The sequence below is a fragment of the Ambystoma mexicanum genome, chromosome 6p (genome assembly GCF_040938575.1).
Source record: "Ambystoma mexicanum isolate Mex_15411 chromosome 6p, UKY_AmexF1_1, whole genome shotgun sequence".
Lineage (NCBI taxonomy): Eukaryota > Metazoa > Chordata > Amphibia > Caudata > Ambystomatidae > Ambystoma > Ambystoma mexicanum.
This window is the reverse complement of record NC_090935.1, coordinates 250387134-250413852: the sequence shown is the minus strand read 5'-3', so window position 1 is coordinate 250413852 and position 26719 is coordinate 250387134. Positions and strand designations below refer to the sequence as shown.

The 26719-nt window shown below is 46.5% G+C and overlaps 1 protein-coding gene across 1 annotated transcript in view; it reads left to right on the top strand.

Moving 5' to 3' along the window:
- The window catches only part of ACAA2 (acetyl-CoA acyltransferase 2), a 417950-nt gene that overhangs the window by 261297 nt on the left and 129934 nt on the right, over window positions 1–26719 (top strand). Inside the window, exons 6-7 of the mRNA XM_069626958.1 lie at window positions 1852–2027; window positions 26302–26431. Coding sequence (XP_069483059.1) covers window positions 1852–2027; window positions 26302–26431 — 306 coding nt within the window. The remainder of the gene's footprint in view (window positions 1–1851; window positions 2028–26301; window positions 26432–26719) is intronic.

Genomic DNA, 26719 nt, shown 5'->3' with positions numbered 1-26719 from the left:
CATCCACTAGGGAATTTTTGGTGACTGGACAATGTGCTTAGGAGTAGACTGGTTTCAGCAGAAGCTTTTTCATATAGTTTTATAACCTTTTACCGAGCCATACCACGCTTACAATATTTGGTTCATGACTATGGCTAGTGTCCATCATGGCAGTGCCACAATGTGTTTTGTCTACTCCTTTGCCCAGTTTGTCCATTGGCCTTCCCCCTGGTCTTTGTGACCCGAGAATTCCTTATTTGGGCATGCAGTTGCCCGTGAAAGCCGCGTCTTTCGTGGTCTACTGCAGGTCACGTGTGCGGGTACCCAGGAAGTGAGATGGAACTGTCTGGTCCCAATCCACACTACTGGTGCCAGGATGTCTGGTGTGCACAAGGGAATGAGAGCCGCAGTGGTCCCCGATTGGACCACTGCTGGCATGCTTGAGTGAGGCAGATCTCCTAATTGGCCTGCTGGGTGTGGGTGCGAGCACTAACCATACTTGAGGATATGAGGAGAGGTTCTGAAGGCAGATCAGCAACAGGTCGGAATCGACCTGTACACGGAGCCAAGTATCCAGAAGAGCCAAGCAGACCCAAGGGCTATACGGAACTGCACAGAAGAAGGTTGGCACCTTGAGCCTGCTGTTGTACCGGTAGAACCCTGCTTTGAGCTCGATCTCTGAAGACCTGCAAAGGTGCTTCAACCCCTTGGAGTGATGTGAGCAATCACTCTCGAAGCCTCCTGGTTGCCCTGCAAAAAAGCTTGTTCGGAAGTGTCCCTGGGTCATCCAGTGAACTGTCCAGCTCGAACCTTGGCATCCATGCAGGAGCGTTGCCTTCTCGAGTTTCACCCCCACTCCTCCTGTGACTTAGCATTGACTGCTCTCCAAGATACTGTGAATTGGCCTGGCTATCTTCCCAGAGGTGTTCCCTGTTTGACTAACAAGGGAGGCCTCCTAAACTTCTGTTCACCAGAGCGCAGTTTAGAATTCCATTCCAACACATGTTTGCAAGACACCAGTTCGGCTGGGGAGCCAAAAGTTGCTCCTTGTGACTATTGGGTCAAATTAACAGGCTCTCCTAGGCCAGAAGCAGCAGCTAAATAGGTCCTACCAATTTCAAATCCTGTTGGTCCTTGATGCATGTCAGAAGTATTCAAAATGGCTCCGACCCACACAGAATGACTCTGTTTCAGAAACGGACACTTCATAACAAAAGTTAAAGTGGTAACTACAGAACAATGTGGGTCGCTTTCACAGTCACACTATAACATCTTTATCTTAGAGCATGTAACTCTACTTGTAATCCTCATTAACCCCATGTTCTGGTAAGAATGAAAATCATATGAAGTAATGTTCACTGCAGGTTTGATATGTTAGCATGAACTTTAACTCTATTATTGTTTAGGCATTTTAACTGATTCACTGATTTTTGTTGCTGCGGTAGCTTCTTTCTCGATCTATGCTATCTGCATCTTTTCCATGTACTCTTAGAGACATTCACTTTGTTCATCTGACACTGTATGATACCACCTTGCGTCTACTGTTGCATGTCTTTCTTTTTCACACTTTTAACTTTCTTTTTACATTTCTTCTCTTTAAATGTTTGATTTCCTGGCACTAAACTCTTCTGAGATAGGTTTATGTGAATTCCTTTTTTAAGAGTGTAGTCATTTAGGTATTTTGTTGATAAATCAATTAAGAAAACCTTTTGAGTATAAATCTACTTGCTTAGGTTTCTACACTTTCCAATATCCTTTCAGATGTTCCTTTCTGTGGTTCAGGCCACTGGAGTCCTCGGTGCCTCGAAAATGCAATTATTCATTCATTTGTGGCTTAGATTTCATTTAATAACCCTTTCCTTGGCGTTTCAGCAAATGATGCTGGTTACTTTGCTGCCGAGATGGCTCCAATTGAGATTAAAACCAGGAAAGGGACCCAAAACGTTGAGCAGGATGAGCATCCTAGACCACAGACGACAGCAGAACAAATGGCAAAACTACCCACAGTCTTCAAGAAAAATGGCACAGTCACTGCTGGAAATGCATCGGTAAAATTGAGCTATTTCATTTGCGTTTTTGCATGACTCCCATAGCTGCCGAGACATTTCTCTCCGCTGACTCTTTAATGTATCAGATCAGCGGACTTTCATTTGGCAACTTGACCCTTTTATTAACCCTTTCTTGTGACTTTTACTGTGAATGATGTTTTCCTGTTTGCGTCTTAATCGTGTAATTGCCTTTAGATATTATAGATATGTCCCAACAAATTGGGCTGTGAATACACTTTGATTATTGATATGAGTTTTAAAAGTGAAAGGACATTTTTTTAGGCTTATATTACTTTGCGTTCTGGTACTTGTATGTTGTGTTCCAACCAGGATTGGGGGACAATGCTGTAATAATTTATGCTTAACATAAGGATTTACGTGCTTGTCAGTTTGGTTTGTAATGTGTTTGCACTTTCAAGTGATTTATTTTCTAATTTGTATTAGAATTTTCATTTTTTACAAAGCAGAAGAAAATTGGGCAGTCATGGTGTCTTTTCCATGTGACCATAGAGGCCAAAATTGCAGTTACTATCAAGCAGGCTAGTGTTATATACAAAAATATAGTTCAAAAACTTCAGCATTTGTCCCTGGTAACTACTAAGCCAAACACCAATCTTTATCAGTGACATATTATACCTATATCTCTAAAAAGGGACCCCAGATATTAAATTTCCGAAGGGATTGTGTCCTCCGATGTATTCCTTATCTTTGATCATTCGTCTCCAGTTTGCTGGCCTCGGAACATTTTTCAGTAGAGGGCGCTGCGCGTCGACGTCCGCCGAGTCGATGTCCCTCGACGGCCACCGTATCGGTGCCGACGTCACCATGCCCATAAATAGCCACGCGCGGCGTCCGTTGCTCAGTTCCGTTTTTCCGCGCTTCGTGGGGCCTCGGAACATCATTGCTCAGTTCAGTCAGAATAAACCTTCTACATATACTCGAATATACCAACTCGTTCTCGATGGCATCTTCACCGGAACCGACGACGCCGCGATCCGGCTTCAAAAAATGTTGCGACTGCGGTAAAAAAATGTCGATAACGGATCCACACAGGATCTGCTTGTGGTGCTTGGGAGCCAAGCACCATTGTTCGGAGTGTGAGGACTGCATGTCCATGACGGCGAAAGCCTTGAAGGAGCGCAAGGGGAAGCTCGAGAGAGGTAAGTCAGTCAAAATCTCCTCGAAAGTTTCTTCGGCTGAGTCGAGGCAAACCGTCTCCTCGCCGTCGAAAACATTCCCATTCTAGATCTCGAATTAGCTCCCACCATTCGTCGAGATCAAGACACTCAAAGAAGAGACATCGAAGATCCCCTTCCTCGTCGTCTTCTGTTTCCCCAGAAAGGGTCTCCTGTCCCACAAAACACAGCTCTCAGGCTGAGTGGGAGGAATTCAGAAAGAAAATGTTAAGCGTCTTCGAGAAAGCGGCCTCGACCCCCTCGAAGACAGCTGAGGGTGATACCCCGGGTGAAAAACCCAAAAAATCAAAACGCTGCGAGTCACTGCGCCCGGCGAAACATTCCAGCCGAGAGCGCCACAAGTCATCAGGTAAGAAGGCACCGTCTTCGACGTATGGATCGGCGCCATCTACGCCGTTGTCGAAGGGTTCTTCGACGCATCGGTCGATCGACTCGACGCAATCGTCGGCGCCGACATCGACGCCGATGAAAGAGAAGACCACGGCTACTCCACAGCCAACGGTGATTCCAAGAGCCTCCGGCACGACGCCGAGACCGTCGTCGACATCCTCGAGTAGGATCCCGATCCTCTCGAGTTCTTCGAGGTCTCTTCCAGTTTTCTCGGCGCCTTCGAAGCCTGTCACATTGGCGTCGACAACATCGACGTTTTCTCGCCCAATAATGACAAGTGTGGCTCCTTCTGCCTTAGAGATGGGTTTTACACCGTTTCAGAGGTCAGAGTACCCTGGATTATCTTCAATTTATGAAGAGGGGGAAGATTCTGACCAAGAAACCTTCGGGTTGCAGAGGACCACACTACCTGTTTCAGAGGATTTCACCTCTGAGGAAAGAAGGTTGAAAGACCTACAGGAGTCATTACATGAGGCAAGTGGGCTGGACACTTCCCCAGAAGTGGAATTTGTTAAGCCAGACCCAGGGGAACATGCCGAAACACCCTATAGAACCCTGATGGCAGGGATTATTGAATTTATGGGTTGATCTGCGCCTTTGCCTGTTTTTCAACAGGATGACCTGACAAACATATTAGACAAAGGTCCACAGGAGGATCCTGTGGTCCCCTTCCATGCAGCCTTACAAAGAAAGATTTCATCTAATTGGGAAACTCCTGAAGTTATCCCTGCTGTCAATAAAAGATTGTCAGCCAAGTATAGGGTAGCTGCGGCTGACCCCGAATACTTATCAAAACATCTGACTCCAGAGAGCCTAGTGGTCCAAGCGGCAACTTCATCAAGCAGCAGGACCGCTTACCCTACTGTCCCACAGGATAGAGATGACAAGAGGTACGATTCTATGGCAAAGAAAGTCTTCTCTGCTTGTAGTATGGCGTTGAAGTCCATCAACGCCACCTGTACGCTCGCCAGGTTCAGTCACACACTGGCAGTGTGCTTCATCAGCGAATGACTGCATACCCGAAGGAGAGGAAAAGGAAGCCTTCCTTAACATTATTAAAGATGGCAAGGATGCCATGTGCGAGTCACTTCAAACTGGCATTGATTCCGCTGACAGTATCAGCAGGGCCATGGCGGCAAGTACAACAATCCGCAGGCATGCGTGGTTGCAAAAGACTGGCTTCGCTCCAGATGTACAGGCCAGACTTTTGAATATGCCCTTTGAGGGCTCTTCATTATTCGGAAAAAAGGCTGATGACAGTCTGGAAAAGCTGCAGACATCTAAAGCAGCCGCAAAATCTTTAGGAGCTGCAATCCGCCAAACTCCTTTTCGCCCCTCAGGAACCTCTGGAAGAGGAAAGTCCTTTCGCTATTATTCCGCATTCAGGAAAGGCAGAGGACAGCCGGCTCAAAGAGGCCAAAGGAGATCCACCCGAGGTGGACGGGTCAAAAGTACTAAAGCCGCAGCAGCAGCAGGTGCCTCTTTACCCTCGGCATCTGCATCAGCCACTCCCAAACCACTCTGAGGTCTTTCCACACAAAACAGCTGTAGGGAGCAGGTTAACCCACCATCTGACGGAATGACAGGCTATAACGTCAGATGCTTGGGCATTGGAGACAGTTGCCCAGGGTTACTGCCTACCCTTTCTACACATCCCTCAGAGTCACCCACCGGGGCACAGCTCTCTAAAAGTTCCAGATCCGCTCCTCTTGCAGGAAACTATAGACCTGCTAGAGAAAGGTGCCATAGAACTGGTACCTGTAGTGGACAGGAACAAGGGCTGGTACTCCCCCTATTTTCTCATACCAAAGAAGGAAGGAGGACTGAGACCCATCCTGGACTTAAGAGAATTGAACAAGTTCCTCAGGAAGGACAAGTTCAAGATGGTAACTCTCTCTCAGATCCTTCAGGCCCTCCAACTCCAGGACTGGCTGGTATCTCTGGACCTTCAGGATGCTTATCTCCATGTGCCAATCCATCTCAAACACAGGAAATACCTGAGGTTCGCAATTGGCGACTCTCATTATCAATTTTCGAGTTCTGCCATTTGGGCTGACCTCTGCCCGAGGGTCTTCACTAAGCTAATGTTGGTAGTGACTGTGGGTCTAAGGAGGGAAGGGATCCACGTCTACCCCTACCTGGACGATTGGCTGATCAGGGCTGTATCTTCGGAACAAGCTCAGATCCAGTTAGATTATGTCTGCCACTTCCTTCACAAACTGGGCTTCTCCCTCAATTTAAAGAAGTCGCAGATGATACCATCACAGAGACTCCAGTTCATTGGAGCGGTCCTGGACACTTCCCTGGGAAAAGCCTCGACACCAGAGGTGAGGGCTCAAGATATTCTGCAGATGGTCAACAAGTTTCAAAATGCCCAACGTCTCCCAGCTTTCGACTTTTTGAGGTTGCTAGGCCTCATGGCATCCTGCATCTTCCTTGTGCCAGAGGCTCGCCTGAGAAAAAGATCTCTTCAGTGGGCACTGAGAACTCAGTGGTCGCAATTCTCAGGGAGAATGACAGATCTCCCCCGGATTCCGGACAAGGTAGCCCGCGACCTTCAATGGTGGGCCTATCCAGAGAACATCTTGAAAGGAGAACTGTTTTGGCAACCATGGCCCGAGATAACAGTAGTCACAGACGCCTCACTCACGGGGTGGGGAGCCCATGCCAACGACTTGACCATCAGCGGTTGTTGGTCTCCATCAGAGTCCAGACTACACATCAACCTATTGGAGCTGAGAGCGATCAGACTAGCGCTGAAAGCTTTCCTGCCATCAGTACAGGGGAAAAATGTCCTGATGATAATGACGGACAACACGGTGGCCCTGCACTACCTCAACAAAAGAGGAGGCGTAGGATCACTGCCACTGTGCAGAGAGGCAATGCAGCTCTGGTTTTGGGCAATTCAGGAAGGAATCTCTCTATCGGCAGTCCACCTAGCCGGAGAGAAGAACTTGTCAGCGGACGCTCTGAGCAGGCAGAGCACAGTCTCCGACGAGTGGGAGCTAGCTCAGGAAGTCCTTCAAGAGATCTTCGCCCTTTGGGGAACCCCTCAGGTGGATCTGTTCGCCACAAGCACCAACAGGATGTGCGATCTGTTCTGTTCTGTTCAAGGGAATTTCCCCCGAGAGGAGCTCTAGGAGACGCATTCGTAGTGGACTGGGAGTTTCCACTCCTCTACGCGTTTCCACCAGTCCCTGTTATTCCTCAAATGATTAGGAGGTTGAGAAGATTCTGGAAAACCATGATCCTAATTGCCCCGGACTGGGCCAGGAGAACGCGGTACCTGGACCTTCTAGATATGTCCATCTGCCCTCCAATCAGTCTTCTACTCAAAGAGAATCTTCTCGCAGAAGGGAGGTCAGGTTCTCCATCCAGACATCAGAACCCTCAACCTTCACGCTTGGCTTCTGAAAGGATGAGGTACAAGGATTAGGACCACCCTGATGACGTCATGGAGGTGTTGCTTTCGGCCAGAAGGCTAGCAACAAAGTCTTTATACCGCTGCTGTTGGAACAAATTTTGCAGCTGGTGTAGAGAAGGGAATATCGACCCTTTTTCATGTGGTACACCAACGGTGTTATCGTTTCTACTCTACTTGCCAAACTCAGGCCTTCAAGTTGGCACTGTAAAAGGCTATCTCGCAGCGCTTTCAATCTTCAAGCGCACTGCGGAGGAACCATCGTATTTCAAACTACCTCTAGTGATACAATTTCTCAAGGGATTAACTAATGTTTATCCTCCAAAACCATTCCAAGTTCCCTTATGGGACTTAAATGTAGTCTTAAACTTCCTAATGGGCACTCCATTTGAACCACTTCACTCTTGTTACCTACCTGAGATTTCTCACACTTAAAACTGTCCTATTGGTAGAACTAACATCTGCTAGGAGGGTGAGCGAGCTACAAGCTCTCTCCTGTAAACCCCCACATACAATTTTCCACAAGGACAAAGTTGTCCTACAGGTGAAGCCTAATTTCCTCCCAAAGGTGGTTTCTGAATTTCATATTACTCAGAAAATTACCTTACCGTCGTTCTACCCTCCTCCCCATCTGGGGAAAGAGGAAGAAAGACTACATTGGCTGGACCCAAGGCGAGCTCTAAGATTTTACATCAGCAGAATGGCTAGGATCAGGCAAGCAGACCAACTGTTTGTAGGATACTCTGGTCACAAGTTGGGATTACCCATAACAAAACAAACCATTTCCAGGTGGATTATTTTGGCCATTCTGGAATGTTACAAACTGGCAGGGAAAGAGCCACCCCAAAATCTTAGGGCTCATTCAACCAGGGGTATCGCAGCCTCTTCGGCCCTCCAAAAGAGGGGTACCGGTCAGAGACATATGTGCGGCTGCCACATGGTCTTCCGCACATACATTCACAAAATTTTACAACCTGGATTCCTCCACTAGTCAAGAGACCAGATTTGGCAAAGCTGCATTACATTCGGTTCATCCCTAAAGGGATACATGACATTCTTACTCCCACCTCCAATTACATGCCACTGCTATGGGAGTTTATCAAAGATGAGGAATATGTTGGAGGACACAATCCCTTCGAAGAACAAGTTACTTCTTACCTTGTAACGTTCTTTCGATGGGATGTTCCTCCGACGTATTCCTTATCGCCCCTCCTATCCATCCCCGCAGTAATACTTCACTTGCGGTTGCAGCTTACGCTGCTTCAAGGTCAATAACCAATTCGGGCATGCCTTTTCTTATTCTACAAAACGGAACTGAGCAACGGACGCCGCGCCTGGCTATTTATGGGAATGGTGACGTCGGCGCCGATACGGTGGCCGTCGAGGGACATCGACTCGGCGGACGTCGACGCGCAGCGCCCTCTACTGAAAAAATTTCCGAGGCCAGCAAGCTGGAGACGAATTATCAAAGATAAGGAATACGTCGGAGGAACATCCCATCGAAAGAACGTTACAAGGTAAGAAGTAACTTGTTCATCTTCACTATGGTGAAGTCTGTACATTGTTCTCTCTAGTGTTGCAGTTTCCTACATAAACCACAACCAAGGGTCAATTTTAAACATTCGGTTGTCCATCCAGTGGTGGGGAGCATCTGGTTGCTAACGTTAGACCTTTCTTTAACCAAGTCAATTTCCAGCTCTTTCATCCCTGTTGGCACCTCATTTAATATGAACATTTTCCTGCCCAGCGTAACCTCTAGTTAATGGTCATTGAGAGACACCCTTTGCATCTCTCACCACCATCCTGTTAATTTTGAATGGTCAAATATCATCTAACGTAAGTCTGCATTTGCTTGTCCGAAGCGCCAACAATTGCTGTTAATGAAGAGGGTTCAGTCAGTCGTTTTCCTTTGGCGACCAATACATTCTAATTAACAATCTTTATTTTTTAGCTTTAATCTATAGATATCGCTGAGGTATCGGTTCTAATTTTCCTCAGAGATTGCCACGCCCAGATATTTTTTCCTAGTATGTGCTAGTTTGTCAAAGCAGTGCATACTATCTGGCTTCAGGTCTTTAAAGGTAGTCAAAGTCTAGGTCACAGTGGGTCGTACTGAAGAGCCCAGGATCATTTGTAGTCTCAACATTTAAGATGTTTTTGACCTTGTCATGTCACAAGCAAGATTAGGGATTGGTGCATCACTAGTCTTGAGCGAATAAGCCCAAAGTATTTACTTTATTTGGAGAAGGGGAAACTTTTTTTGCCAACCATTATATGGTACATTTCAGTTATGCCTGGTTCTCCTACAGGGGATGCATTATATAACAGCTGCAGGCCCATATGCAAACTACTTCAGATGCCAAAACGAAAGAACACATACCAGTAACTTTGAAATCCCAGAGAATACCTAGTTCAACTACAATAGCTGGAGCACTGATTAATGCCAGATCTGTCATTGCCCACGCCACCGAAATAGCCGATATTCTAACATCCGACAACCTCGACCTCCTGGCGGTCACATTAGTGACACCAGAAGACTATCAACTCTTAAGAATGGACAGACCTAATTCTAGAGGACATGGCTTAGCTATCATTGCTAAATCTAACCTGGATTTAAGACTATCCACGCTACCCCCACTAATATCTTGCAAACTACTCTCAGCGAAACTGCCTATATCCCCATGCTGCACTCTAACCAGCTACCTTTTATATATAGGCCACCAGGACCCATAGGCTCATTTGAAGAGGACATATCTAGCCTCTTAGCTAACAATATAAAAGACTCATCCCAGATCATTATCTTAGGTGACCTCACGTTGGATTCAATGATCCGGACGGCAAACTAGCACAAGCGATGGCTACCATGCTTGCTGAACATGGCCTTATCCAAAAAAGTCCTCTCCACTACCCATGATAAAGGCCTAGACTGGGTAGCCACCTTAAACTGCCCAACAGCCATCACTAAAATGACACCCCAACTTTGGACTAACCACTACCTAATTGACTTCAGCTTAACACTCAACAAATAAGGATAAAATTATGGCACCCCCGCTTCCCACTAGATCGAAGAAAAACATCACAACAGACAACATCCTACCTCTCCTCCTTCCTGTGATTAATGCCTTGCCAAGCAATTCCGACCCAGATACTCTGGTGGACTCCTATAATGACACTATGGCTAAGGTCCTAGATACCATTGCCCCACTTAAGGAATGCAAGAGTAAACAGACTCACCTTAATACCTGGTTCACCCCTCACCTCAAAGAACTTAGATTGGAAAAAGGAAGCTAGAAACCACATGGCATCATTCCCCAACGGAAGAAAATAAACTAAATCTAAAACTCTGTGCCAATAATTACAAAAAAGAAATGATCCAAACAAAAAAAGAAGTCTACAATAAAAGAATCACCAAAGCATGTTCCAACACCAAGGAATTATTTGTGATCCTTCAGGAATTAGAATTGCTCATACCTCCGCCCGATAACGTACCTAAAGACAAGCAATGGTGCACTAGCAAACAAAATAAAAACACTGCAAACTAAAATTTAATTTAAAAAAAACCTCTCTCCCCCTTGCTGAAATACCAACTACTACCACTCCTAATGACAAGCCTGATTTAGCTCCATTTAAATTCTCCAAAGTCTCCATTCAGGAAACTGAAAAAAATCATTGCTTCCCTAAAACAGTCAAACTGTAAAGGAGACGGCTGTCCGGCCCAAATAATTAAGGATGCGGCCAGAGATTTAGCCCCCTTTATCTCTAAAGTCATTAATGCCTCCTTTTCATCTAATACTGTTCCAAGTAGCTTACCCCTCCATCCCTACAAACTACAGGCCTATCACAACAGTCCCATTCCTCCTTAAGATAATAGTGGCCTATCTTCAAATTCAGAAGTACCTTGAGACCAACCAATTTCTAGGCTCCCGCCAATCGGGTTTCAAACCCCAGCACGACACGGAGACAGCATTAATAGACCTTAAAGCTCAAATTGACGAGCTTAACAACAAAGGAAACACAGCTATGCTACTCCTCCTTGATCTATCAGCAGCGTTCGACTTGATGGACCATGCAGTATTATGCAAACACCTAGCATCGGCTGCCCAATTTTCGAGTGAAGCCATAGTTTGGGTCCAGTCCTATCTAGATAACAGAAGTATGCGAGTCTTCTCCACTTGAGCATCAGCAGACCCAATTCAAACAACATGTGGCGTCCCTCAGGGCTCCTGTCTCGCGAACCATGTATAATATCTTTACTAAGCCTTTATTTGACAAATTGGATAGACTGGGTGTCAGCTACACAAATTACGCGGACGATACCCAGATCCACTTTCCCCTTTCGGGCAATTTCACCTCAGATACTGCCTTAGTAAATGAAATATACATCCTCATTCAGGCATGGATGGCAACCCATGGCCTCTGCCTGAATCACGATAAAACGGAGATCCTGACCCTTGGCTCTTCCAATAACCTAAAAAAACTTGACACTAACTATATCGCCTTCAATATTGATGGCAACATAATTACAGTCATCAAAGAAGTGAAGACACTTGGTTTCTATCTGTACTCCATGCAAACGCTACAAAAACACTCCACGCTAACGCTACAAAAACAGGTAAACTCCTTGGCCTCATCCACTGCTTACACTGGCAAACTCATTAGAGTATGTAGACCCTTCCTCTCACTAGCAAGCTGAATTATCTTAGCTAATGTCCTCATCTTATCAAAATTGGACTACTGTAATGCACTGTACCTAGGAGCCAACAAATCCATCACCAACAAATTACAGACACTGCAAAATAATGCGCTCAGAATGGCCCTGAACCTCCCCACTAGAGAGCACATATCCATTGCTAGGAGAAACCATCACTGGTTGAAAATTAGCAATAGGATCCTCTTTAAAACTGTCATTAACCTTCAAATGTCTTAACGCAGCCCCTCCATACCTGAAGGAAAGAATAATTAGAAAACCTTCTAGGTCATCCAATTCCTAGAGCCTCCAAATACCTAAATTCAGACTTAAAAAAACAGGAGGCAACAGCTTCCCAGTAAAAGCGGCCCAGCAATGGAATGCACTACCAGTTTAGCTCAGAAGGAATCAGTGTTATTACAGTTTGAGGCGCAACACCCTCACCTGGTTACGTGTTAGCGACCATTAAGACTAATGATTGCAGTTGAATGTTTGCGTGTATGCTTCCTACCTGTACCTTTCAACATTTGTAACTAAGCCTCCTAGTACTCTCTGTACCTGTCTATATCTGTAACTAAGCTTTAAGTATTCTTGTGATGCTGTGTGCCCAGTTATCTAAGGGTTTGGTGTGCCCTACAAATCAATAAACAAAGAAACAAACCCCACTTCCAGTGGTGTTTAACACTTGTCCAATGATGCTTGAGCCATTTATTTCTTTGACAAAACCTGTTTAGTTTAAATGTATCAGCAACTTTGCAACAGAATTGACCCCTGATACCAAAACGTTAACTTTCTGTAGTTCAACATTGATTAATAGGATTGAGCGATATTTGCTGCAACCGAATTGTTTCTATCCAACTTGGGAAGCAATATATGTGAGGTTGTTTTTGTTGGGTGGGGGCATGGGGGTTACATTTTCAGTTGATTTTTCTGTACGTTGTTTGATAGTGGTGCCAGTTGTCACTGTAGTATATGTAATGGTCAGACCACCTGGGTATGGAAAGGTGCCTGAGCATAGTTCTCTGCTTCATATTTTAATTTCTTCCTCTTTACTCACTTCATCGATTGTGGATTTTAAGACTTTACACAGCTGCAGAATAGAAAGGTGCTGTAAGAATTTATTGCACTCTGCGCTGGACTTTTGGGCATGTCTGGAATGGCATAAGCATGGAATAAGCATTTCATTAATGCCCACCATAGCCTGCTTATTTCATTCTTTATTGTGCTTTATTTTATATATATTTCCACCACCCTGTTATTGGCCCCATTATGTAGGGTGTTCTAACACTAAATGTTGCAATTTGTGTTTTCCCAAGCACATATTGCTACGGTTCATATTTTTGCCTGGGTTATTGCCATGTTGATGGGGTAGTGTGGACAAACAAAACTTCTGGATGGTTTTCAGTGGTCTAGGTTTGCTGTTCACATGTTGCAAAAGTGCAGCTGTGTTGCAATTGTAGTAAAACAACAGTTTTTCAAATATCAAGAAATGTAGCTGCTAATATGACAATTTGATGACTTGCAGGTCTCTTTTTCTGTGCTCTGAGTACAGACACTACAAAGTTGAATGTTTGTAAAAAACAAGTGTTTGGGTGATGACGCACCCATTCTGACATAAACTGGTTCTTTCTGTTGCCACCTTGTGAACACCAGTGACATAGTCCCAAATAGGATGGATTTCCAAAATCCAACCTTGTAGGTATGATTTTGGGAAGCCACGTTATTTGTGGTAAACGGGGAAGACACTGAGAAGTTATCCAAAACCCAATCAAGATAAGGTAGCTGAGCATTTAAGGTTTAGTCTCGGGAAAATGTGAAAGTGGTCTAGGGCAACAATGAGTCCACACAGAGCAACAACAATAATTCATTAACAGTAAGTATGACAAATATTACTTGTCAGTAATCGTCTTTCTGAAGCTTGTATCTGCTTAGAATCACAGCATGGTAGCCATTTACAGGGCGATTCATGGAATCATTGTGTGCCGAAATGTGTGGCGCAAGTGTGACAAACGCAGCGCACGCGTGCGAAATGCAAGAACCCGTTTCCCGATTCATGGAAGGCACTGCGCGTGGCTTACATGGGACCATCGCCGAATCCGCACCTGTCGCACACGTCACTGCGACATCCCGAACGCTGTGCGCGAGTCTCCCATTGAAGGCGCACAACGTCCATCGCACACACCTAAAAAGGGGGCGGAATACGCGTAATGGGGATCAACACGCGAAAATGTGGGCGTAACGGGGGAAGTCCAGTAGCGAAATCCTCGCAACGCCCACACGCACACTAACAACACGTATTCATGGAATTGAACAGTGCAAACCTGCACATGCCAAAAGCGGCGCAAAACTGGAAACGCGTCCGCCACGCGAAAGAAGGCGTAAACACCCCCATGCAGCATAAAAGTGCGCGCAAACAACAACCAAGCATATACAGCTACAATGAATGTCCCATTTCTCGCAGCAGTGATTGTGGGACACTGCAGGAGGATAGCCAGGCCCTGCATTTTCATACCCAGGACCAGCCTTTTTGGGATGCCTGATGACCAGGTCTATGGCAGGTATATGTTTCCAGCTCATATCATCCTAGACCTGGTTACTGAGTGGGGGGGATGACCTCACATCACCCAACTTGTGCTCCCAAGCACTGAGCCCCTTGGAAAAGGTGCTTAATGTCCTGCATTATTTTGGCCACTGGGTAATTTCAGCAGACAACTGCCATAGTTAGGGGCATCTCACAGGCCACGCAGTTATGCTGCCTACACCAGATGTTGGCAATCACGACTGCACGCCCCTCAGTCCGCAGGCACATATACATGCCCAGAACACCTGCAGAAAGGCAGGTCGTGGTCCAGGAATGTTACGGGGTGGCACATTTCCCCCAAAAGTGCTTGGTGCCGTAGATTGCACCCATGTGGCCCTACATCCACCTAGGGCCACTGAGCACATCTATCGCAACCGCAAGCACTGGCATTCCATCAACGTGCAGGTTGTATGCGATGCCAAGGGAATAATCGCCTCTGTCTATGCAAACTATCCCGGGTCCACCCATGACAGTTTCATATTCAGAATGTCAGCCCTACGCCGGGACCTGGAAGCTGGAAGGCATGGCAACACATGGCTCATTGGTGAGTACAAATGTCTGTGCACATGCATGCATGTCACACACAGACAAATAAACAAACCCAACTAATGACAACCATTATCACCTCCCCGGGAGATAATGCCTGCCCTCTGAGCACCTACATGATGACGCCAATACGGAACCCCACCACACCACCCCAGGTAAGATGCAACACAGCCCATATTGCAATCAGGGGCATAGTGGAGCGCAGATTCGGAGTGCTCAAGTCACATTTTCGCTCCCTTGACCACTCTGGTGGGCAGCTACTATATGCGCCCCCAGTAGTGTGCAGGATCATTGTGGCAGCATGTGTCCTGCACAACGTTGCAACCCAGTGGAGCGTACCGGTGAACATGGTGGTGCCCCCACATCCCCAACCACATACATGCCCGCTGCGCATGGCAGGAGATAGAGCATGTGGCGAGGCAGCCCGTACCCAGCTTGTGGCTACATTTTCAACTAAACTTCCCCCTCATCCCCCACCCTACTGCGGAGTGCACACAGGGCCTGGCACATTCCAGGTGACAATCGATGATGACAAACGGACAGTCAACTGTCACAACCTTAACACCCTGAGAATGTGTCCTTGGAATTGCAGCATTGTGTGCATCCCTAGCCACTTACACAAACACAATCCCATGTGACCAAACGGCGCACATGCAAGCTACAGATTCCACCCCCCGTGCAAAACGGCACATCCAAATTCTGGTATGTCACCTAAACCTCCTTCAACCCCATGTCACCCACCCGACCCGACATGGCATGCAATGTGAAAACTCCAACACACATGACACAACTGTCACAAAGTGCACCGTCACAAATGTAAACAGGCCACAGACAGTCCCCTCAGACACGGACTCTGAAGAAAAGAGTGAGCAAAAATATTCAACCTATACTAAACGGACGTAAATGCATGCCACCAAAGGTGTGAACACCAAAAGCTCGAACCTTTGGTTGCATGCATTTCAGGGAATCCCAAAAAACGAAAGAAAATGCGGGTGCTGCGCGGGTGTCCCCCGCAACATCCAGCTCACTACAAAACACAGTACAGCGACAGCTGTTTGCGGCCTGGAAACCCCTGCAGCTGGACAATAAAACAAAGCAAAAAAATGAGCCTGCGACGCCAGTTCACGATCACGAAAGTCAAAGTGAACTTGTGCAGCAGGGACACAGCATGTCTCAGAAGGCAAGTAGTGTGTGCGTGGGGGGATGTTGAGGTGGTGTTAGTGGTGTGTGTGTGTGTCGTTGGGGTGTGTTTGCAGGGCTATTCAATGCATGTTAGCATGGGAAATGCATGAACCTTCAGTGTTGCGTACATTTTCCATGTGAACTACTCTGTTGTGGACACATCTGCAACGGAAGTATATTGCCGGTCCTGTGACACATCATGAGCAAAACCAACACGGAACTATCAATTTACCAGCATAACATATGATGAACACAGGACCCAACATGACAATGTCGGACAGTGACGAATCACCATAGCACAAGGTGACATTGCCACCACATGTCCCCCCTTCCATCATGAGTGGCTTCGACAGCTAAAGGGGGCATGGGACTGCGTAAGCATGAAGTGCATCAACAATGTATACAGTAAAGGCAATACATGAATAAGCACCATGAAATCATGCACAGTCAACAATATACTCGCCAAAATGCAGTCCAACCATGCACTGGAGAAACAATCATGAATCCCCACTGTATACTCAAGTTGGACTTCAGACTGGCCACAGATATGACGGAAGCCCAATGCCCCTGTGTAAGTTACTGTCACATGGTGCCATCCTTGTGAGCCCATGGAAAGGGAAAGCCGGAGTGGCATATGTGCCCGGACCCCAAGCCACAAACACAAACATGAGACCAGCCTGTATGGGCCCAGCCGGAACACACAGTGGATGCCATCGAAGGCCACAATGGGGTTGGGGAGGGTGCAGGGTGCACCTCTGCACCCACATGTGTTGATGTTGAAATAAAAAATAAAAATCCTCCATGGGCTCATGGTCTGCACGGCCCGACGTGAGTGAGAGATTCATCGTCGTCACCCTCTGGTTGTACATCGGGAGGTGCGCGTGGTACAGGTGCCTGACCACGCATAGCCCCAGCAAGCCCCACCAGGGCAGTAGGCCTGGTTCTGCAGGAATATGGCACAGAGGTCCCCATGCAGCACCTCACGTGAAGCAGAGTTCCCCCTGCAAGGTCTCACGTGTAGCACAGAGTTCTGCCTGCAAGCCCTCACATGAGAGATGGACCTCCTCCCGGCTTGCATGGCGTTCAGCCGAGTTGGTGCTTTGCAGCTGCTCCATCCTCTGTTCTGCCCATGTCCCCTGGCTCATCATGAGTACAGCCAGAGTAGTTCTGAGGGAATTATCTTCCCTCAGGCCTTCCCTGTGGGCCTCTGCCTCAGCAGTAATAGCTGTGCGCAGAGCCACTAGTTCGGCCTGTTGGAGGCCGCCGTGCCTAGCCTGAGTGAGCAGCACGTGGACTGCGTTGCCTGCTGCTGGAGCGTCACCTGCCTATCGGGGGGGAGAATGGAATTAGCCACACATTCCATGCCTTGAGCCAACATCTCAATCGCTCCCCCCTGTTGCTGTGCATTGGCATTCTCCCACCCAGTGTTCCCCGGTAGCGCACGGCAACCATGTTGCCGGACAGCACACCTGTTGGTCCCAAGGAGACGTAGTTCTTGCTGTGCTGGCACTGCCTGTGGCTGCAGGACTGCTTTCCTCAGTCGATCTGCTGCCCCAGGAACAGGAGCAATTGGTGTGGAGCGTGACCTTGCACCCGTAACCACCACAGGCGGATATTCCACCACTGACTGGCCCCTTGAGGGGTCTACCCCCACTGCAGGTGTGGAAGACAGAACAGCATCCACTGCAGAATCACTCGACATCGACGGCATAGATTGATGAGCATCCGATTGAACATCAGAGTCAAAGAGATCCAGAGAGTAGTACCCAGAGGCAGCCCTGGACACGATGGCCTGGAGCACCAATGGATGTTCGCGGCCTACCACACCACGAACTCCACTGGTGCATGGTTGTTGACCTGAACCCTCCACCCTGTCTGCCATCGCTTCCTCCTCCTCTGCTTCCAGTGCCTCATCACCTGGTACAAAATAAGAAAAACACATGAGTACACATGTCAGCAGCACATACCAGACACATAGACACCACAATATTGCCAGCCAACACATGAAGCAGCCATGTCACACACGACACAATGGCAATGAAATGGAAGGGGACCCTGAAAGCAGACATAGATGTGTGTCAAATGTGATGCCCACACATGTACTGCATGTTGCATATCACCTGCATCACACACACCTTCTGGCAGGCTTAGATCTTAGCCAGAAATGACAGATGGCAAGAATGAGATGGCACGTAGCAAAGCCATGGCAGAATTCCCAAATAGCCACAGCAGTAAGTTAAGTAGAACTGTCCATGACACATGTAAAATGCATTTCAACATGCACTACAAGAAAATAAATATTTAAAAAAGTACACATGTCACAGGATGCAACAACTCACGTGCGTTGAAATACAGTGAAGGGAGGCACATGGATACATACATACCAGGTCACTTTGACATCACAGTAAATAGGCATGTTGAAGGGTGAAACATGGCTCAGAAGAACGTGGGTGCAGTACAGTACATGTGTACGGCCTCAACTATCAACAGAAACAAAAACGTAGTGATGTCAATCTCGTGACATGACGGCAGTGTAAGGGCAAGTGCAGTCATCATGTGCAAAGTGTTGGCATTGGGTTGTAGGGATACAGTGAGCCCCTTCACCCCCCTGCGAGGAATGGCAGGGAGGCAGTGCATGGCTCTGAATGGTTTCCCAGAGTACTGTGTAGTTACAGACAGTGTTGGGAGGTGTCAATTGCATCATCTGTCATCTAAGACTACAGCAGATGAGGGGGACAGAAAGCAGGACTTGAGGAACCATCAGAAGTACACCCATACACGCAGAAGCCACAACATCAGTTGCCTAGAGGAAGAGTGGCTGTAACAGAGGTAGGCCTGTGCTCGACACAGACAAGGACACCCTAAACATGCCATCATGCGTGATGAGGAAGTGACCCTGAGTGAGCATGAAATGGATGACCAAATACCCGGAGACGGATAAAATACCAGAGATGTAGTACAATGACTAGCCTGCCAAGGACCAATAGGGGCTCGCAGAGAATGCACATGGTCCATGAATAAACACTCATGTCTACTGTGAGCCTGTGTCATCTGCACGGTCCAAGTGAGACACCCTGCATCAAGGGCAAAGGATGTACACCACAGTACAGAATTGGCAGGGTTGCAGAGGGAAGTTGCATGTCCACAGGAATGGGGAACAGGCCATTGCAGTAGTCCAACACGGAAATCACCAGTACCATGGAGACAGTGAGCTGCAGCGTGGTGGAGAGGCAAGGCAGCATGCCCGTGAGGAGGAGCAGCTTGCAGGGTGACCTCACATCGCCGTCAGTCATGTGACAACATAGGCAGAGTGTTGAGTGGAACAACACCACAGGCTATATGCAAACATGTCAGTGTGCTTGAACATGGACAGGAGAGGCTGCCGAGTGACTTGCATGTAAGTAGGGTGCATGTGTGGTGATGACTTTCCCCGTGTGCAGCACATGCAGACTGCATCACAACAAGCACGCATCAGTCAAGCATTGCATGTGTCACACATGGCACTCATGAATACATAGCCTGAACTGGCAGTCAATCACAACACCTCACACAAGCAAAACACACATGGGCTGGACACACGCATCAACACTCGCCGGACGTTGCATCATAATCCGGCATCTCTCCCACTTCCTGGATTAGTCCCTCATCAATTAACTTTGCAGCGATTTCCTCGTGCGTAGTGAGTTCATCCTCCTCTGGTGATGCCCCACTGCCAGTCACCTGAGTCAAGGCATAATTAGAGGCCCGCTTTTGTTTTGCACAGCGTTTGGGGTCAGTCCAACGCTTGTAGCAATCATGAGCTGTGCGCCTCTCAAATCCAATGGCACTTTCCGCAATGCATTGCTAGTGGACCTGATGCTGGGCAGGCGTAGTTTGGCACCCTGGGCCCACCAGCATATCGCGGTCATGTGCCGACACGTAGCCCACAAGGAAATCCAGTTCCTCTTTATTGAAAGACTTCTTCCGCGACGTGCCAGAGGCCTGAGCCGTGTCTGGGGTACCAGCCTCTTGCGCAGAAACAGGCTTCCTCTTCTTGGTGGGTTGTGCGGACCCTGAGTGGCTAATGCCGCCCTGGTCACTAGGGGCAGTTGCGCTGGTGGACTGGCCAATGGCAGTAGTCAATGGCATGAGGACGGAAGGCCTGACTTGAGTCATTGGCTGCTGGGTGCTGTTGCCAGGACCCAGCGGCACAACTGCCTCAGTACCAAGGGCTGTGACCGACAGTCCTGGCTGGCAGACTCACAGCCGGGGTGGTGTTGACTGCATCTGCCCCTGCTGCTCCCACCACCTGGCTGCTCGGGGCAGCAGATGTCGCCACTGCCCCAGATACACGTGCCTTGGTCACAGCAACCTTGGACAAACGTGGCTTGGCCTTCCTGACCTGAAACTCTGCCTGGGAGCCCTCCTGCCTCAAGGCAGCCTGCGCTGGCTGACCACAAGCATGGGTGGTGGTTGCCGCAGCTGCACCTGCAGCTTCTACTACCTGGTGGCCCGTGCCAGCAGATGACACAGGCTGTGGGGTCAGATTTGCGCCGGGGAGGACTGCAGCAGCGGTGTCTCCGTGAGCCGCTGGGGGTGGTGGCATGGCTGTCCCAGCATGTGGCTGGACATCCTGCCCCTGTGGAACACCCTGGCAATGTCCCCCTCCGCGTCCACCTTGGCCTCCCTGGACATGTGCCCCACCATGCCCAGCCCTGGGAGGTCGCCCAGCTTTGCCGCCCTTACCTTTTGGTGGCCTCCCAACCATGTTACAGATGGACTATTGCCAATGGGAGGTCCACATAACAACTGTCCTGGGCATTTGGGGCGAAGGGGCAGTGTACGTGATGGTAGACGCACCGTTGTGCTCCTGCGAGGCTGTCTGTGACCCCTGGTGAAAAATGACGGTTCACGCAACGTTCAGGCACCCTAAAAAAACAAAACAAACGTGCATGCAACCCCCGGTAGCCCACGTGCATGGAATAAACCTCCCACAGTACGCTGTAGCACCCAGGGACACAAAAAAATGCATATGCGTGGAACACGCAGACTACTCTGACCTCGAAAATGGGGTACGCGACACACAGGGGGAACCACAGTGGAAAAAATAAGTGTGCGCGACTCACTGTCTGCCTTGCGTGGAAAAGAACACACTCACACTCACTCTGTCACACTCACTCTCTCACACTCACTCTCTCACACTCACTCTCTCACACTCTCACACTCACTCTCTCACACTCACTCACACTCACTCACACACTCACACTCACTCTCTCCAACACTCTCTCTCCAACACACTCTCTCCAACACACTCTCTCCAACACACTCTCTCCAACACACTCTCTCACACACGGAAGACCACACTCCTGCCCAGAAGGCCATTTACCTGCCCCCCAGAGCAGCCTCCTATGAGCCATCTGCTGCTGCCAGCCGGCCTGCTGCCAACGTGCCCTGCAATTTGGTGCCTGCACAGAAGACATTGCCAGAGGTCCTGTTGCTGCGACCACCTCTGCAGAAACAGCAGACTCCCGACTGCTGTACCATCGCTCCACAGTCCAGACCCATGACCCAGTTGCCCACCCACACCTGCCTCGGGGGTTGCCATGTTGGACCAAACACCATCTGGGGCCAATGGCAACCTCCCAGCAGAGAGGCAGAGGGCTGCCAGCTTCACTGCCAATGAAGTTGGCATCCTGGTGGAGCAAGTCCTGGGACATTATGATGCCCTCTTCTCAACATCGCGCACCGACATGGGAGGACGGAGGAGGATCTGGGAGGACATCGTGGGTGCCATCAACGAGGAGGGGGTGGCACCCCACAACTACAAGATATATATACAATGATTGTTCCTGTCCTCTATAATTCCATACTGCGATATTTTGAAGCAGTGTATGTTTTAAACCTTCCAAGAAGAGCCATGCAATAGTGTTGAATCCTAATCACATGGTGGTGAAACAACCATAAACAGTGTTTGGTTTATTATGGTAGCCTCTTTATTGTTTTCGTGGCTAGTCTTTTTAATTATATTCTTAAAACAAGAACAGAACAAATGTTCAAATAAAACAAGGTAGTACAGGGGGTCACCTTAGTTTTAGCTTGACACAACTTAGTCAATTACAGATCGACAACTGTGCATGTGTGAATAAAAAGGTAAAGGCAAAGAAAAAAGGACAAACTTGAAAACAAATGCAGTTCTCTGGAGGTGGACACAGTATTACTTCATAAAAGTCCACCGTACCATGGGTTCAAGGCTGTAACATATTGGATTCAATTACTGTTTTTCTGAATACATTCAAACAGAATAAAAATTTTTTTGAAAAGCACAGAATTCAAACAATTATATTTACTCATATAACCGTAATTAGAAAATCAGGATGTCTTCTCTAGACAGTTCTCTGGAGGTGGACACAGTATTACTTCATAAAAGTCCACCGTACCATGGGTTCAAGGCTGTAACATATTGGATTCAATTACTGTTTTTCTGAATACATTCAAACAGAATAAAAATTTTTTTGAAAAGCACAGAATTCAAACAATTATATTTACTCATATAACCGTAATTAGAAAATCAGGATGTCTAGAGAAGACATCCTGATTTTCTAATTACGGTTATATATATATATAATATATATATATATATTCAAACAATTATATTTACTCATATAACCGTAATTAGAAAATCAGGATGTCTAGAGAAGAAAACCCCCAGGAAAACCTTTTCTCTGCTTTTGTTTAGGCTTGACTTTTTCTCTTTGATTGAGAAACCTAGGTTGTATAACAATTGTACGGTCTACCATGTGTGTGGTGGGCACTTTTGTGCACCCCTTCCCATTATTAGCCAATCATCTAGATATGGGTGTACTTGTAGGGCCTTGCGGCTTAGATGTGCTGCAACCACTACAAGCTCCTTGGTGAATGCACAAGGTGGCGAGGCAATTCCAAATGAATTAGTAGTGTTTGTTTAATATTTTGAATCTGATGTGTCTTTGGATCACTTAAATATTAAAGTATGCACCTTTCAAATCTAATGTCGCCATGCAATTTCCCTTCTTTTGTAGGGGTATGACTTCTGGTAATGTCATTCTGAATTTTTGAGATTTGACGTATGTATTTGCTAGTCTTAGATCTAGGATTGGTCTCATTGATTTGTCCTTTTTGGGTACACGAAAATAGAGTATAGTCCTGTGTTTACATTGGCTGCTTGTACGCACCCTGCCCCTTCGTGATGATCATGTGGATTCTGGTGAATGTCTGGAGAGATCAGGCAGATCTAGTTTTCTTAACTGCTTTCTGAGCAGTGCAAGTGTGGTTTCCACTTTTACTACAGCTTTCTATCAGGCTTGATGCCACTTGTGTCCTAGAGAATTTTCAGTCGAGTTGTAGCATCCTTGGGCTTTCAGACTCAGCTAAACGGACTCTTATAATTTATCTGGGAGAGTTGGGAGGCATCAGGTTCAAGAAATTACAGAATAACCTAGGGTGTTTAATCTGGCACAGAGTTCCGGTTTCAGCATATTTAATGGACATTCGGAATTTCTTAATATTGAGGGTTTAGGAATGCATTAGGTACTGCACAGTGAGCTCCTATAGGTCGGCCATTTTGGAATGTCATGCAAACCGACAGGGCGCTGGTAGGCAAGCACCTGGTAATTTGCAGAATGCTCAAAGGCATCAGGTTAATTAAGCCCTCAGTAATTCTGTATTCTGTTCTCTTGGCTGGATAATAACCATTCAGCCAGAATGGCCACATCTTGAAAGTATACTACTTTGCTGTGTCTAGTGTCCAGTCATATAGTTCCAGACGTTACAGCATTAGATTTGGCAGGACGAGTTTACTTTCCAGACTGGGTGCATGTACATTTTTCACTGCACAATAAGTGCAACTCCAGACTATTTCTTACCTGGCTTTCCCAGATAATTGTTGGCTTTTCCAGATAATCCTAAACTATGTGTGATTCGCTGTCACAAAGCAGTAAGAAAACCTTTTAAGCTAGCATTGCTTCCTAACGTATTCCCTTGGGTGAGTTTGGTTTTGGCACAAGCAAGCATTGTAACGTCTCATTTCGGACCTCCTTCACAGCGAGAAGAGGTATGGCGCCAAAAGCATTCTATTTCGGAGCACTCCTAGAAGATATCATGAGAGCCGGCAATTAAACAGGAGATTCAATTTTCAGGAAAAGTTGGCCGAGACCCATTGCCCAGTTAGCTCTGTGGTGGGCCACTTTGATAAAAGCATAACATGAACTACTTTATTGGTTGACTGCAAATGTAGATAAATTGATGTGCTTTTACCATTCCACAGCTTCTGGCACCCAAAGGTCTTCTGCTGGACAGATGTCATGACCAATGGTAGTCCACGATTGGACAACCCAGGGCTGTTTGAATGTTGCAGATTGTTAACACAAAAAAAGCCCACAGATTCAGAAAGACAATGGACAAAGCCACCCAAAAAAGCCCACAGATTCAGAAAAACAAGGAACAATGCAAAACGTTGAAGGGACCTAAAAAATGTTTCTGACTTCACCCGGTCTGTTTGTTTTGAAGAGTTTAGCTTCCTTGCAGATCTTCTGGTCTCAAGAGAGTAAGTGCTCATCAAGTCCAGCAACAAATAATCACACTATGGCATTGAAACATAATATATTCGTGTTGTCCAGTGATAAATGTGAACTGGAAACCTAATTTATATTTATTCAAATGGCGAATTTCCATGTGAATGGCTCTGAAACAATAAAAAGGTCACATTGAGAGGATTTCTATTTAATTATCACTACATTGATAGCATTTCTGGTAACACATTTACCTGTATTGACAGAGGGCCTGCTGCACTTTGGTAATTGGTTTAATAAAGCAACCCGTGGTTAAAAAAGCCTTCCTCATTACACCCAGTATGGCCCTTATCTTCCCATCTCCACGTCATTTTCTGACTGTCAACGAAAATGTGCAACACGCTTCATTGTAAAACATTTAGCCCTCTTGTATTGAACATGGTTATACACTTCACAGTATTTATTTTCACACGGGACCACTGTACAGGTGACATTGGTGTCTTATTGTAACATCTGCCATTTGTTTTTGTTTATTTGTATATAGCGCAAAACCCTAAGGTATCTAGGCGCTTTTACAGTGCTTCTGGTTACAGAAAAGGAAGCGTACTAGATGAATTACAGCATCACAGAGCGTGCAAGGGTAATGGATCAGTTCAAAAAGAGAAGTACAAGGTGATTACATCCATTAAGCATGGTGCCCTGTTACGGGCAGCAGTAGCATACAAATGCAAGTGTCAAATCAGTGGGCGAACACATGGAGCCTACCCCATGTTGCAGGGCGGCAGCAGCACACAAATGCATGTGTCAAATCAGTGGGCAGATACATGGTGCCTACCCCATGTTGCAGGGCGGCAGCAGCACAGAAGTACATTGGTTCAGATCAACATGCATCAACGTGGTGCTAGTCTCTGGTTAAGGGTGACAGCAACACACAGTTACTAGGACAAAACAGCAGGGGGACACAGGCGACCAATGGGAGGGTTTAGGGGGGGTGTCATACAAACACAGAGGCGACCGACGCGACATTGCCTATGACTGGGTAGTTGGACCGTTAGATATTTTTGGTCCACAGTGTTCTCAATTTTTCTCCTAAGACTTTCCCCAATAAAACAATGAAAATTAATTGTTTGAGTGACAATTAATTCATAAATGTAAAGGAGCAAATCTATGTTTCTTAGAAAGTGATTCTTTAAAGAAGATAATTCTTTTAAAAAGTTCAGGAAAAACTAGTCAATCCCTCAAACATAAAACATTTGCAACAACGCAAATTAATTCCTACTAATAAACAAACTTTGTGTTACAAAAAAAAGTTGGTGGAAAAAGGAGCAATTTGCTCCATTCACTTTTTTTTTCAAAATTGAGGATTTATTGGATTTTCAACTTGATGTGTAACTAACCATACCACACACGGCTATTCGGGTGTTTTTACTCTTCTTTTAATTCAGGTGCCCAGTTTAGCAAGGACATTATTTGGAATATGCTGTCACTTTGTTCATCTCCTGCTTGAGAATCCTTTCCAGTTTGTATCTTCGTTGAATAGATAAACTGCACTACACGTTTCCGCTGTGTACTGTATATGGGATAACAAATGGGTCTCGAAACAATTGTTAACGAATAGAAAACAATCTAATTGTCGAAAAAGCACAATGCATTGTTTGGGAATGAATGTACACAATTGCAAAATGTATGTGGTTTCTCCTTTACTCGCATGTTCACATAATTGTCTTGACCTTTCCTTTGTTTTAGGGGGTGTGCGATGGAGCTGGTGCAGTCATCGTAGCCAGTGAAGAGGCAGTCAAAGAGCACAAACTCACGCCTTTGGCTAGAATTGTAGCTTACCATGTGTCTGGATGTGACCCAAACATAATGGGTATTGGTAAGTGTTATTGGGAGATTGTTTTATCTACTTTTGTAAAACTAAATCCATTATGTTGGCATTCTTAAACTATGGGACGCATAACATTTTATATTTTGATACTCGTTATAAAAATAAATGCAAACTGTTCCGTCACAGAGCAATTGAAGGGAATATGTGCTTTTTGTCTCTTTATAAATCCGTTTAAACTCCTCGTACTATTGCAGCAATCGTATTAGTGTAATATGTGTGTGTGTGTGTATGTATATATATATATATATATATATATATATATATATATATATAATA